Source organism: Ascaphus truei, chromosome 2, assembly GCF_040206685.1.
Source record: "Ascaphus truei isolate aAscTru1 chromosome 2, aAscTru1.hap1, whole genome shotgun sequence".
In the NCBI taxonomy this organism is placed as follows: domain Eukaryota; kingdom Metazoa; phylum Chordata; class Amphibia; order Anura; family Ascaphidae; genus Ascaphus; species Ascaphus truei.
This window is the reverse complement of record NC_134484.1, coordinates 2,604,913-2,618,403: the sequence shown is the minus strand read 5'-3', so window position 1 is coordinate 2,618,403 and position 13,491 is coordinate 2,604,913. Positions and strand designations below refer to the sequence as shown.

Below are 13,491 nucleotides of genomic sequence, written 5' to 3'. Positions count from 1 at the left end.
AGGATGGGTGTGCCCTGGCTCACCTGAGTGACGAGTCTCTGCTTCCTCTGACCCCCCTCTCTGTGTCTCGCAGGATGGGTGTGTCCTGGCTCACCTGAGTGACGAGTCTCTGCTTCCTCTGACCCCCCTCTCTGTGTCTCGCAGGATGGGTGTGTCCTGGCTCACCTGAGTGACGAGTCTCTGCTTCCTCTGACCCTCTCTCTGTGTCTCGCAGGATGGGTGTGCCCTGGCTCACCTGAGTGACGAGTCCCTGCTTCCTCTGACCCTCTCTCTGTGTCTCGCAGGATGGGTGTGTCCTGGCTCACCTGAGTGACGAGTCTCTGCTTCCTCTGACCCCCCTCTCTGTGTCTCGCAGGATGGGTGTGTCCTGGCTCACCTGAGTGACGAGTCTCTGTTCCTCTGACCCCCCTCTCTGTGTCTCGCAGGATGGGTGTGCCCTGGCTCACCTGAGTGACGAGTCTCTGCTTCCTCTGACCCCCCTCTCTGTGTCTCGCAGGATGGGTGTGCCCTGGCTCACCTGAGTGACGAGTCTCTGCTTCCTCTGACCCCCCTCTCTGTGTCTCGCAGGATGGGTGTGTCCTGGCTCACCTGAGTGACGAGTCTCTGCTTCCTCTGACCCCCCTCTCTGTGTCTCGCAGGATGGGTGTGCCCTGGCTCACCTGAGTGACGAGTCTCTGCTTCCTCTGACCCCCCTCTCTGTGTCTCGCAGGATGGGTGTGCCCTGGCTCACCTGAGTGACGAGTCTCTGCTTCCTCTGACCCCCCTCTCTGTGTCTCGCAGGATGGGTGTGTCCTGGCTCACCTGAGTGACGAGTCTCTGCTTCCTCTGACCCCCTCTCTGTGTCTCGCAGGATGGGTGTGTCCTGGCTCACCTGAGTGACGAGTCTCTGCTTCCTCTGACCCTCTCTCTGTGTCTCGCAGGATGGGTGTGCCCTGGCTCACCTGAGTGACGAGTCCCTGCTTCCTCTGACCCTCTCTCTGTGTCTCGCAGGATGGGTGTGTCCTGGCTCACCTGAGTGACGAGTCTCTGCTTCCTCTGACCCCCCTCTCTGTGTCTCGCAGGATGGGTGTGTCCTGGCTCACCTGAGTGACGAGTCTCTGCTTCCTCTGACCCCCCTCTCTGTGTCTCGCAGGATGGGTGTGCCCTGGCTCACCTGAGTGACGAGTCTCTGCTTCCTCTGACCCCCCTCTCTGTGTCTCGCAGGATGGGTGTGTCCTGGCTCACCTGAGTGACGAGTCTCTGCTTCCTCTGACCCCCCTCTCTGTGTCTCGCAGGATGGGTGTGCCCTGGCTCACCTGAGTGACGAGTCCCTGCTTCCTCTGACCCCCTCTCTGTGTCTCGCAGGATGGGTGTGTCCTGGCTCACCTGAGTGACGAGTCTCTGCTTCCTCTGACCCTCTCTCTGTGTCTCGCAGGATGGGTGTGCCCTGGCTCACCTGAGTGACGAGTCCCTGCTTCCTCTGACCCTCTCTCTGTGTCTCGCAGGATGGGTGTGTCCTGGCTCACCTGAGTGACGAGTCTCTGCTTCCTCTGACCCCCCTCTCTGTGTCTCGCAGGATGGGTGTGTCCTGGCTCACCTGAGTGACGAGTCTCTGTTCCTCTGACCCCCCTCTCTGTGTCTCGCAGGATGGGTGTGCCCTGGCTCACCTGAGTGACGAGTCTCTGCTTCCTCTGACCCCCCTCTCTGTGTCTCGCAGGATGGGTGTGCCCTGGCTCACCTGAGTGACGAGTCTCTGCTTCCTCTGACCCCCCTCTCTGTGTCTCGCAGGATGGGTGTGTCCTGGCTCACCTGAGTGACGAGTCTCTGCTTCCTCTGACCCCCCTCTCTGTGTCTCGCAGGATGGGTGTGCCCTGGCTCACCTGAGTGACGAGTCTCTGCTTCCTCTGACCCCCCTCTCTGTGTCTCGCAGGATGGGTGTGCCCTGGCTCACCTGAGTGACGAGTCTCTGCTTCCTCTGACCCCCCTCTCTGTGTCTCGCAGGATGGGTGTGCCCTGGCTCACCTGAGTGACGAGTCTCTGCTTCCTCTGACCCCCCTCTCTGTGTCTCGCAGGATGGGTGTGCCCTGGCTCACCTGAGTGACGAGTCTCTGCTTCCTCTGACCCCCTCTCTGTGTCTCGCAGGATGGGTGTGTCCTGGCTCACCTGAGTGACGAGTCTCTGCTTCCTCTGACCCCCCTCTCTGTGTCTCGCAGGATGGGTGTGTCCTGGCTCACCTGAGTGACGAGTCTCTGCTTCCTCTGACCCCCCTCTCTGTGTCTCGCAGGATGGGTGTGTCCTGGCTCACCTGAGCCTCTCCTCCAATCACCTGACTGACGAGTCCCTGCGGGAGCTGGCCAGGTAAGGGGCACAACGCCAGGACCCCGTGCAGGGGCGGTGACCTGCGCGGAAAGGCTCTGCCGCTAGATATCTACCCCCCCCCCACCATGTACCCGCCCCCCCCCAAGCTGTGCCGTTAGATATCTCCCCCCCCCCATGTACCCGCTGCCCCCGCCCCCCCCAGGCTGTGCCGTTAGATATTTCCCCCCCCCATGTACCCGCTGCCCCCGCCCCCCCAAGCTGTGCCGTTAGATATCTCTCCCCCCGACCCCCCCCCCCACCATGTACTCGCTGCCCCCCTCCCCCCCAGCCTCTGCAGTTAGATATCTCTCCCCCCCCCACCATGTACTCGCTGCCCCCCCCAGGCTCTGACGTTAGATATACCACCACCCCCACCATGTACCCGCTACCCCCCCAGGTTGTGCCATTAGATATCTTCCCCCCCCCCCCCACCATGTACCTTCTACCGCCCCCTCTCTTCCCCCCCACCATGTACCCGCTACCGCCCCCTCTCTTTCCCCCCCCCACCATGTACCCGCTACCGCCCCCTCTCTTTCCCCCCCCCCCCACCATGTACCCGCTACCCGCCCCCCTCTCTGTCCCCCCCCCCCCCCCCCACCATGTACCCGCTGACCTGGATCCGGTAAAGTCTGTTCAGTTTCCTTTTGTACCCGCTCAGCTCTGGGCCCGTTTTAGACGTTTGCAGTAGCTCCTCGTTAACCCTCTGACCTCCCCCACACCATGTGATCTGTGTATTAGGTTTCCCTTTATCTCCCCAGTTACCCTCTGACCTCCCCCACACCATGTGATCTGTGTATTAGGTTTCCCTGTATCTCCCCAGTTACCCTCGGACCCCCTGTGCTCTGGGTATTAGGATCCTCTCTCTCTCCAGTTACCCCCTGACCTCTTGCCCTCAGGTGCCTCCCTGTCTGCCCATCGCTGACGTCTCTGGACGTGTCGGGGAATCCCGGTGTGGGAGCGGCTGGGTTTGGACATCTGCTGAGCGGGATCAGAGAGCGCGGTTCTGCCATGTCTCTCCTCAACCTGACAGGTTAGGCCCCGGGGCGGCGGAAAGGGAGCGCAGCAGGAGAAGCCGTGGGGGCCCGACATGCCCCCATCCTAATACTGCATGCCCCCCGGGGGTTGTCTGTAGGAACACAGACACAGACTAGGATAGGAAGCCAGGAGAGGGATTTCAGCAGGGGAGACGCAGAGACAGATCTAGGAAAGAGTAGAGTGATTCTGGCAGCAGCATTTAGGATAGATTGTAGGGGAGACAGGTGAGAGGCAGGAAGGCCGGACAGCAGCGTTTAGGATAGATTGTAGGGGAGACGGGTGAGAGGCAGGAAGGCCGGACAGCAACGTTTAGGATAGATTGTAGGGGAGACAGGTGAGAGGCAGGAAGGCCGGACAGCAGCGTTTAGGATAGATTGTAGGGGAGACAGGTGAGAGGCAGGAAGGCCGGACAGCAGCGTTTAGGATAGATTGTAGGGGAGACGGGTGAGAGGCAGGAAGGCCGGACAGCAACGTTTAGGATAGATTGTAGGGGAGACAGGTGAGAGGCAGGAAGGCCGGACAGCAGCGTTTAGGATAGATTGTAGGGGAGACGGGTGAGAGGCAGGAAGGCCGGACAGCAGCGTTTAGGATAGATTGTAGGGGAGACGGGTGAGAGGCAGGAAGGCCAGACAGCAGCGTTTAGGATAGATTGTAGGGGAGACGGGTGAGAGGCAGGAAGGCCGGACAGCAGCGTTTAGGATAGATTGTGGGGGAGACAGGTGAGAGGCAGGAAGGCCGGACAGCAGCATTTAGGATAAATTGTAGGGGAGACGGGTGAGAGGCAGGAAGGCCGGAGAGCAGCGTTTAGGATAGATTGTAGGGGAGACGGGTGAGAGGCAGGAAGGCCGGACAGCAGCGTTTAGGATAGATTGTAGGGGAGACGGGTGAGAGGCAGGAAGGCCGGACAGCAGCGTTTAGGATAGATTGTAGGGGAGACGGGTGAGAGGCAGGAAGGCCGGACAGCAGCGTTTAGGATAGATTGTGGGGGAGACGGGTGAGAGGCAGGAAGGCCGGACAGCAGCGTTTAGGATAGATTGTAGGGGAGACGGGTGAGAGGCAGGAAGGCCGGACAGCAGCGTTTAGGATAGATTGTAGGGGAGACAGGTGAGAGGCAGGAAGGCCGGACAGCAGCGTTTAGGATAGATTGTAGGGGAGACAGGAAGGCCGGACAGCAGCGTTTAGGATAGATTGTAGGGGAGACAGGTGAGAGGCAGGAAGGCCGGACAGCAGCGTTTAGGATAGATTGTAGGGGAGACGGGTGAGAGGCAGGAAGGCCGGACAGCAGCGTTTAGGATAGATTGTGGGGGAGACGGGTGAGAGGCAGGAAGGCCGGACAGCAGCGTTTAGGATAGATTGTAGGGGAGACGGGTGAGAGGCAGGAAGGCCGGACAGCAGCGTTTAGGATAGATTGTAGGGGAGACGGGTGAGAGGCAGGAAGGCCGGACAGCAGCGTTTAGGATAGATTGTAGGGGAGACAGGTGAGAGGCAGGAAGGCCGGACAGCAGCGTTTAGGATAGATTGTAGGGGAGACAGGTGAGAGGCAGGAAGTCCGGACAGCAGCGTTTAGGATAGATTGTAGGGGAGACAGGTGAGAGGCAGGAAGGCCGGACAGCAGCGTTTAGGATAGATTGTGGGGGAGACAGGTGAGAGGCAGGAAGGCCGGACAGCAGCGTTTAGGATAGATTGTAGGGGAGACGGGTGAGAGGCAGGAAGGCCGGACAGCAGCGTTTAGGATAGATTGTAGGGGAGACGGGTGAGAGGCAGGAAGGCCGGACAGCAGCGTTTAGGATAGATTGTAGGGGAGACGGGTGAGAGGCAGGAAGGCCGGACAGCAGCGTTTAGGATAGATTGTGGGGGAGACGGGTGAGAGGCAGGAAGGCCGGACAGCAGCGTTTAGGATAGATTGTAGGGGAGACGGGTGAGAGGCAGGAAGGCCGGACAGCAGCGTTTAGGATAGATTGTAGGGGAGACGGGTGAGAGGCAGGAAGGCCGGACAGCAGCGTTTAGGATAGATTGTAGGGGAGACGGGTGAGAGGCAGGAAGGCCGGACAGCAGCGTTTAGGATAGATTGTAGGGGAGACGGGTGAGAGGCAGGAAGGCCGGACAGCAGCGTTTAGGATAGATTGTAGGGGAGACGGGTGAGACGCAGGAAGGCCGGACAGCAGCGTTTAGGATAGATTGTAGGGGAGACGGGTGAGAGGCAGGAAGGCCGGACAGCAGCGTTTAGGATAGATTGTAGGGGAGACAGGTGAGAGGCAGGAAGGCCGGACAGCAGCGTTTAGGATAGATTGTAGGGGAGACAGGTGAGAGGCAGGAAGGCCGGACAGCAGCGTTTAGGATAGATTGTAGGGGAGACAGGTGAGAGGCAGGAAGGCCGGACAGCAGGAGGTTACAGTAATCAAGACGGGAGAGAATGAGGGCCTGAGTCAGAGTCTTAGCAGTCGGGTAATAAAGGAAAGGGCGTATCTTTGTTATATTGCGGAGGAAAAAGCGACAAGTTTTAGAAACGTTTTGAATGTGAGGGGCGAATGTGAGAGAGGAGTCGAGTGTGACCCCTAGGCAGCGTGCTTGGGCTACTGGGTGAAGGATCGTAGTTCCAACAGTAATGTGGAAGGAGGTAGTAGGGCCAGGTTTGGGAGGAAGTATGAGCTCTGTTTTTGACATGTTAAGTTTGAGTCGGCAGGGGGCCATCCAGGATGATATAGCGAAGAAACTTTGGTCTGTACAGAAAGTGTACATGACTTGACAGATAAGGTCCATTGGGCCTGTCCTGTCTGCCGCAGGGGGACAGATACACAGAAGGGACCTATGTCCCTATCAGCACAAGATGAGTGACACTCAGAAGGGAAACTGACCAGGCGGACCTGTGAGCCACACAAGGATACCCTGGTTGTTGTGACTCTGCTCTGAGCGGGATGTCTCTGCTGCTCTGTGTTGGGATTAGGACTCGGTCTCTGACCCCTTTTTTCCCCTCCTCCCCCAGGCTGCAGTATCCGTGGCCCCCTGAGCTGCTCCTCCCTGGACATCCTCTCCTCCTCCTTGCAGGAGCTCAGGTTGGGAACCCGCAGCCTCACCAAGAGGGACAGAGACACCCTGTCGCAGGCCTGGCACGGGGACACGCTGCTCCTCTCCCGCCAACGCAAACTCTTCTTCAAGAGCTGCTGACGGAGCTACTGGAGTATTCTCTGTCCCCCGGGGGCCCGATTAGAGATGTTCCGAATGGGAGCAGCCCCGACAGGAAGTGATATCTCCATCCATCAGACAACGTTCTTCCATAAGACTGTCTAATAGGAGGCATTCCGGACAGGAAGTGACTGACATCTTCATCAATCAGAGAACGCTCTTCCATAAGTTGTCCTAATGGGAGGAGCCCCCGGCAGGAAGTGACACCTCCATGCCAATAGACTGCACTCTTATGCCATCTGATACCTGGCATCCTAATGGAAGAGTCTTTGATGGTGAGTAACCGGGTCTTCATCGCATCCAGATAGCGCTCTTACCCAGTTAGTGACCTCTTCATGGGAGGGGGCCTTGGTAATGGGCACCACATTCCGGCTTCTGCTTCTCCTGCGGCAGCGCAAACCTGGCTTCTTCCTGTCCAGTGTCCGGAGCAGGAGCTGGAAGGCTAAGCCTGGAATCCCAATGCATCACGGCCTTCCTGTGCCATTAATTAGATCAGGTACAAAATGGCCGCCTCCTGAGCAGAAACAGCGGGTGTACTGAATTTTCTTGTGTATAGTTGCGATAGTGATGAGTAGTAATAATGGAAGAGAGCTCGTTACCCGGCGTTACCTGGCGTTCCCGGGCGACTTCTGCAAAGGGGATACATTATTTCTAAATAGTCTGTTTCGGACCCCACGTGGGACTTTGGTTTTGCCGTCTTGTTATTCCATCATTGTTACTTATGACTCACTTTTTATGGAGTCGTGTGCGCTCTTGCTCGCTCGCGCCCTCTCTTGCTCGCGCCCTCACTCGCTCGCGCCCTCTCTTGCTCGCGCCCCCACTCGCTCGCGCCCTCTCTTGCTCGCGCCCTCACTCGCGCACATGTATATATTTTAACAGTTTTTAAAACAAAAAAGGTTGTACTGCTGGTCTTTGAAGTGGGCGGATGGTAAGACACCCTGTGGGAGTGGCCCTGGGCTTCTGGATTTATGGATTCTAGATCTTAGGGAGGGTCAACCAATCACAGCAAGAGGGTTCTGATCGTTCACCGCAACAAGAGCCGTCATTGGCTAAAGCCCCCGCAGCCACGTGACTTGGACACGTGGAGAGAGTGGCGTGGCTGAACGTATTCCCTGTGATGTCATTAGACAAGTCTCCTCCCACGGATCCTCCCACGGATCCTGGGGGTCAGTCTCACACGTGTTGTTATCATTAATATGGAGTCTCGCTGCTGAAAGCCTTTCTTTAAAATGACGTTTTTTTCCCGCTCACGGATCTGATGATGTCGGCTTCAGAACGAGCGGCTTTATTTATCTCCCTGTTACTGAATATGCCCGCGGCTGCTGTGGCAATGAAGAGGTTAATGGCGATTGTTAACCGGGGAGAGCCTGGTGCAGTGAAACACTTCTTGTACGATGGGAAGTTCCTGCCCACCGCGCTCGGTGCGTTGTTATGTGTGTATGGTGTGCGCTTTTTCTGTTTTTGCTCAATAAACCTTTCTTGGAAAACCCTGAGTGCTCTGCCGCGGCTAAACCCCGAGTGTTCCTGGCGGCTCTGCCCCGGCTAAACCCCGAGTGTTCCCGGCGGCTCTGCCGCGGCTAAACCCCGAGTGTTCTTGGCGGCTCTGCCGCGGCTAAACCCTGAGTGTTCCTGGCGGCTAAACCCTGAGTGTTCCTGGCGGCTCTGCCGCGGCTAAACCCTGAGTGTTCCTGGCGACTCTGCCGCGGCTAAACCCTGAGTGTTCCTGGCGGCTCTGCCGCGGCTAAACCCCGAGTGTTCCCGGCGGCTCTGCCGCGGCTAAACCCCGAGTGTTCTTGGCGGCTCTGCCGCGGCTAAACCCTGAGTGTTCCTGGCGGCTAAACCCTGAGTGTTCCTGGCGGCTCTGCCGCGGCTAAACCCCGAGTGTTCCCGGCGGCTCTGCCGCGGCTAAACCCCGAGTGTTCTTGGCGGCTCTGCCGCGGCTAAACCCTGAGTGTTCCTGGCGGCTAAACCCTGAGTGTTCCTGGCGGCTCTGCCGCGGCTAAACCCTGAGTGTTCCTGGCGACTCTGCCGCGGCTAAACCCTGAGTGTTCCTGGCGGCTCTGCCGCGGCTAAACCCTGAGTGTTCCTGGCGGCTCTGCCGCGGCTAAACCCTGAGTGTTCCTGGCGGCTCTGCCGCGGCTAAACCCCGAGTGTTCCCGGCGGCTCTGCCGCGGCTAAACCCCGAGTGTTCTTGGCGGCTCTGCCGCGGCTAAACCCTGAGTGTTCCTGGCGGCTAAACCCTGAGTGTTCCTGGCGGCTCTGCCGCGGCTAAACCCCGAGTGTTCCCGGCGGCTCTGCCGCGGCTAAACCCTGAGTGTTCCTGGCGGCTAAACCCTGAGTGTTCCTGGCGGCTCTGCCGCGGCTAAACCCTGAGTGTTCCTGGCGACTCTGCCGCGGCTAAACCCTGAGTGTTCCTGGCGGCTCTGCCGCGACTAAACCCTGAGTGTTCCTGGCGGCTCTGCCGCGGCTAAACCCTGAGTGTTCCTGGCGGCTCTGCCGCGGCTAAACCCCGAGTGTTCCCGGCGGCTCTGCCGCGGCTAAACCCCGAGTGTTCTTGGCGGCTCTGCCGCGGCTAAACCCTGAGTGTTCCTGGCGGCTAAACCCTGAGTGTTCCTGGCGGCTCTGCCGCGGCTAAACCCCGAGTGTTCCCGGCGGCTCTGCCGCGGCTAAACCCCGAGTGTTCTTGGCGGCTCTGCCGCGGCTAAACCCTGAGTGTTCCTGGCGGCTAAACCCTGAGTGTTCCTGGCGGCTCTGCCGCGGCTAAACCCTGAGTGTTCCTGGCGACTCTGCCGCGGCTAAACCCTGAGTGTTCCTGGCGGCTCTGCCGCGACTAAACCCTGAGTGTTCCTGGCGGCTCTGCCGCGGCTAAACCCTGAGTGTTCCTGGCGGCTCTGCCGCGGCTAACCCCTGAGTGTTCCTGGCGGCTCTGCCGCGGCTAAACCCTGAGTGTTCCCGGCGGCTCTGCCGCGGCTAAACCCTGAGTGTTCCCGGCGGCTCTGCCGCGGCTAAACCCTGAGTGTTCCTGGCGGCTCTGCCGCGGCTAAACCCCGAGTGTTCCCGGCGGCTCTGCCGCGGCTAAACCCCGAGTGTTCCCGGCGGCTCTGCCGCGGCTAAACCCCGAGTGTTCCTGGCGACTCTGCCGCGGCTAAACCCCGAGTGTTCCTGGCGGCTCTGCCGCGGCTAAACCCCGAGTGTTCCTGGCGGCTCTGCCGCGGCTAAACCCTGAGTGTTCCTGGCGGCTCTACCGCGGCTAAACCCCGAGTGTTCCTGGCGGCTCTGCCGCGGCTAAACCCCGAACGTGTTCCTGGCGGCTCTGCCGCGGCTAATCCCCGAGTGTTCCTGGCGGCTCAGCCGCGGCTAAACCCCGAGTGTTCCTGGCGGCTCTGCCGCGGCTAAACCCCGAGTGTTCCTGGCGGCTCTGCCGCGGCTAAACCCCGAGTGTTCCTGGCTGCTCTGCCGCGGCTAAACCCCGAGTGTTCCTGGCGGCTCTGCCCCGGCTAAACCCTGAGTGTTCCTGGCGGCTCTGCCCCGGCTAAACCCCGAGTGTTCCTGGCGGCTCTGCCGCGGCTAAACCCCGAGTGTTCCTGGCGGCTCTGCCGCGGCTAAACCCCGAGTGTTCCTGGCGGCTCTGCCGCGGCTAAACCCCGAGTGTTCCTGGCGGCTCTGCCGCGGCTAAACCCCGAGTGTTCCTGGCGGCTCTGCCGTGGCTAAACCCCGAGTGTTCCTGGCGGCTCTGCCGTGGCTAAACCCCGAGTGTTCCTGGCGGCTCTGCCGTGGCTAAACCCCGAGTGTTCCTGGCGGCCCTGCCGCGGCTAAATCCCGAGTGTTCCTGGCGGCTCTGCCGTGGCTAAACCCCGAGTGTTCCTGGCGGCCCTGCCGCGGCTAAATCCCGAGTGTTCCTGGCGGCTCTGCCGCGGCTAAACCCTGAGTGTTCCTGGCGGCTCTGCCGCGGCTAAACCCCGAGTGTTCCTGGCGGCTCTGCCGCGGCTAAACCCCGAGTGTTCCTGGCGGCTCTGCCGCGGCTAAATCCTGAGTGTTCCTGGCGGCTCTGCCGCGGCTAAACCCCGAGTGTTCCTGGCGGCCCTGCCGCGGCTAAACCCCGAGTGTTCCTGGCGGCTCTGCCGCGGCTAAACCCCGAGTGTTCCTGGCGGCTCTGCCGCGGCTAAACCCCGAGTGTTCCTGGCTGCTCTGCCGCGGCTAAACCCCGAGTGTTCCTGGCGGCTCTGCCCCGGCTAAACCCTGAGTGTTCCTGGCGGCTCTGCCCCGGCTAAACCCCGAGTGTTCCTGGCGGCTCTGCCCCGGCTAAACCCCGAGTGTTCCTGGCGGCTCTGCCGCGGCTAAACCCCGAGTGTTCCTGGCGGCTCTGCCGCGGCTAAACCCCGAGTGTTCCTGGCGGCTCTGCCGCGGCTAAACCCCGAGTGTTCCTGGCGGCTCTGCCGCGGCTAAACCCTGAGTGTTCCTGGCGGCTCTGCCGTGGCTAAACCCCGAGTGTTCCTGGCGGCTCTGCCGTGGCTAAACCCCGAGTGTTCCTGGCGGCTCTGCCGTGGCTAAACCCCGAGTGTTCCTGGCGGCTCTGCCGCGGCTAAATCCCGAGTGTTCCTGGCGGCTCTGCCGCGGCTAAACCCTGAGTGTTCCTGGCGGCTCTGCCGCGGCTAAACCCCGAGTGTTCCTGGCGGCTCTGCCGCGGCTAAACCCCGAGTGTTCCTGGCGGCTCTGCCGCGGCTAAATCCTGAGAGTTCCTGGCGGCTCTGCCGCGGCTAAACCCCGAGTGTTCCTGGCGGCCCTGCCGCGGCTAAACCCCGAGTGTTCCTGGCGGCTCTGCCGCGGCTAAATCCTGAGTGTTCCTGGCGGCTCTGCCGCGGCTAAACCCCGAGTGTTCCTGGCGGCTCTGCCGCGGCTAAATCCTGAGTGTTCCTGGCGGCTCTGCCGCGGCTAAATCCTGAGTGTTCCTGGCGGCTCTGCCGCGGCTAAACCCCGAGTGTTCCTGGCGGCTCTGCCGCGGCTAAACCCCGAGTGTTCCTGGCGGCTCTGCCGCGGCTAAATCCCGAGTGTTCCTGGCGGCTCTGCCGCGGCTAAACCCCGAGTGTTCCTGGCGGCCCTGCCGCGGCTAAACCCCGAGTGTTCCTGGCGGCTCTGCCGCGGTTAAACCCTGAGTGTTCCCGGCGGCTCTGCCGCGGTTAAACCCTGAGTGTTCCTGGCGGCCCTGCCGCGGCTAAACCCCGAGTGTTCCTGGCGGCTCTGCCGCGGCTAAACCCCGAGTGTTCCTGGCGGCTCTGCCGCGGCTAAACCCCGAGTGTTCCTGGCGGCTCTGCCGCGGCTAAACCCTGAGTGTTCCTGGCGGCTCTGCCGTGGCTAAACCCCGAGTGTTCCTGGCGGCTCTGCCGTGGCTAAACCCCGAGTGTTCCTGGCGGCTCTGCCGCGGCTAAATCCCGAGTGTTCCTGGCGGCTCTGCCGCGGCTAAACCCTGAGTGTTCCTGGCGGCTCTGCCGCGGCTAAACCCCGAGTGTTCCTGGCGGCTCTGCCGTGGCTAAACCCCGAGTGTTCCTGGCGGCTCTGCCGCGGCTAAATCCCGAGTGTTCCTGGCGGCTCTGCCGCGGCTAAACCCTGAGTGTTCCTGGCGGCTCTGCCGCGGCTAAACCCCGAGTGTTCCTGGCGGCTCTGCCGCGGCTAAACCCCGAGTGTTCCTGGCGGCTCTGCCGCGGCTAAATCCTGAGTGTTCCTGGCGGCTCTGCCGCGGCTAAACCCCGAGTGTTCCTGGCGGCCCTGCCGCGGCTAAACCCCGAGTGTTCCTGGCGGCTCTGCCGCGGCTAAATCCTGAGTGTTCCTGGCGGCTCTGCCGCGGCTAAACCCCGAGTGTTCCTGGCGGCTCTGCCGCGGCTAAATCCTGAGTGTTCCTGGCGGCTCTGCCGCGGCTAAATCCTGAGTGTTCCTGGCGGCTCTGCCACGGCTAAACCCCGAGTGTTCCTGGCGGCTCTGCCGCGGCTAAACCCCGAGTGTTCCTGGCGGCTCTGCCGCGGCTAAATCCCGAGTGTTCCTGGCGGCTCTGCCGCGGCTAAACCCCGAGTGTTCCCGGCGGCTCTGCCGCGGCTAAACCCCGAGTGTTCCCGGCGGCTCTGCCGCGGCTAAACCCCGAGTGTTCCTGGCGACTCTGCCGCGGCTAAACCCCGAGTGTTCCTGGCGGCTCTGCCGCAGCTAAACCCCGAGTGTTCCTGGCGGCTCTGCCGCGGCTAAACCCTGAGTGTTTCTGGCGGCTCTGCCGCGGCTAAACCCCGAGTGTTCCTGGCGGCTCTACCGCGGCTAAACCCCGAGTGTTCCTGGCGGCTCTGCCGCGGCTAAACCCCGAGTGTTCCTGGCGGCTCTGCCGCGGCTAATCCCCGAGTGTTCCTGGCGGCTCTGCCGCGGCTAAACCCCGAGTGTTCCTGGCGGCTCTGCCGCGGCTAAACCCCGAGTGTTCCTGGCGGCTCTGCCGCGGCTAAACCCCGAGTGTTCCTGGCTGCTCTGCCGCGGCTAAACCCCGAGTGTTCCTGGCGGCTCTGCCCCGGCTAAACCCTGAGTGTTCCTGGCGGCTCTGCCCCGGCTAAACCCCGAGTGTTCCTGGCGGCTCTGCCGCGGCTAAACCCCGAGTGTTCCTGGTGGCTCTGCCGCGGCTAAACCCCGAGTGTTCCTGGCGGCTCTGCCGCGGCTAAACCCCGAGTGTTCCTGGCGGCTCTGCCGCGGCTAAACCCTGAGTGTTCCTGGCGGCTCTGCCGTGGCTAAACCCCGAGTGTTCCTGGCGGCTCTGCCGTGGCTAAACCCCGAGTGTTCCTGGCGGCTCTGCCGTGGCTAAACCCCGAGTGTTCCTGGCGGCTCTGCCGCGGCTAAATCCCGAGTGTTCCTGGCGGCTCTGCCGCGGCTAAACCCCGAGTGTTCCTGGCGGCTCTGCCGCGGCTAAACCCC

General features: G+C 61.4%; 1 protein-coding gene across 1 annotated transcript in view; it reads left to right on the top strand.

Annotated features, from left to right (window-relative positions):
* LOC142474389 (tonsoku-like protein) overlaps nt 1-8,036 on the top strand; it is a 65,650-nt gene extending 57,614 nt beyond the window's left edge. The window contains exons 15-17 of the mRNA XM_075580863.1: nt 2,264-2,337; nt 3,234-3,367; nt 6,356-8,036. Coding sequence (XP_075436978.1) covers nt 2,264-2,337; nt 3,234-3,367; nt 6,356-6,537 — 390 coding nt within the window. The 3' untranslated portion in view covers nt 6,538-8,036. The remainder of the gene's footprint in view (nt 1-2,263; nt 2,338-3,233; nt 3,368-6,355) is intronic.
* The last annotated feature ends 5,455 nt before the right edge of the window (nt 8,037-13,491 follow it).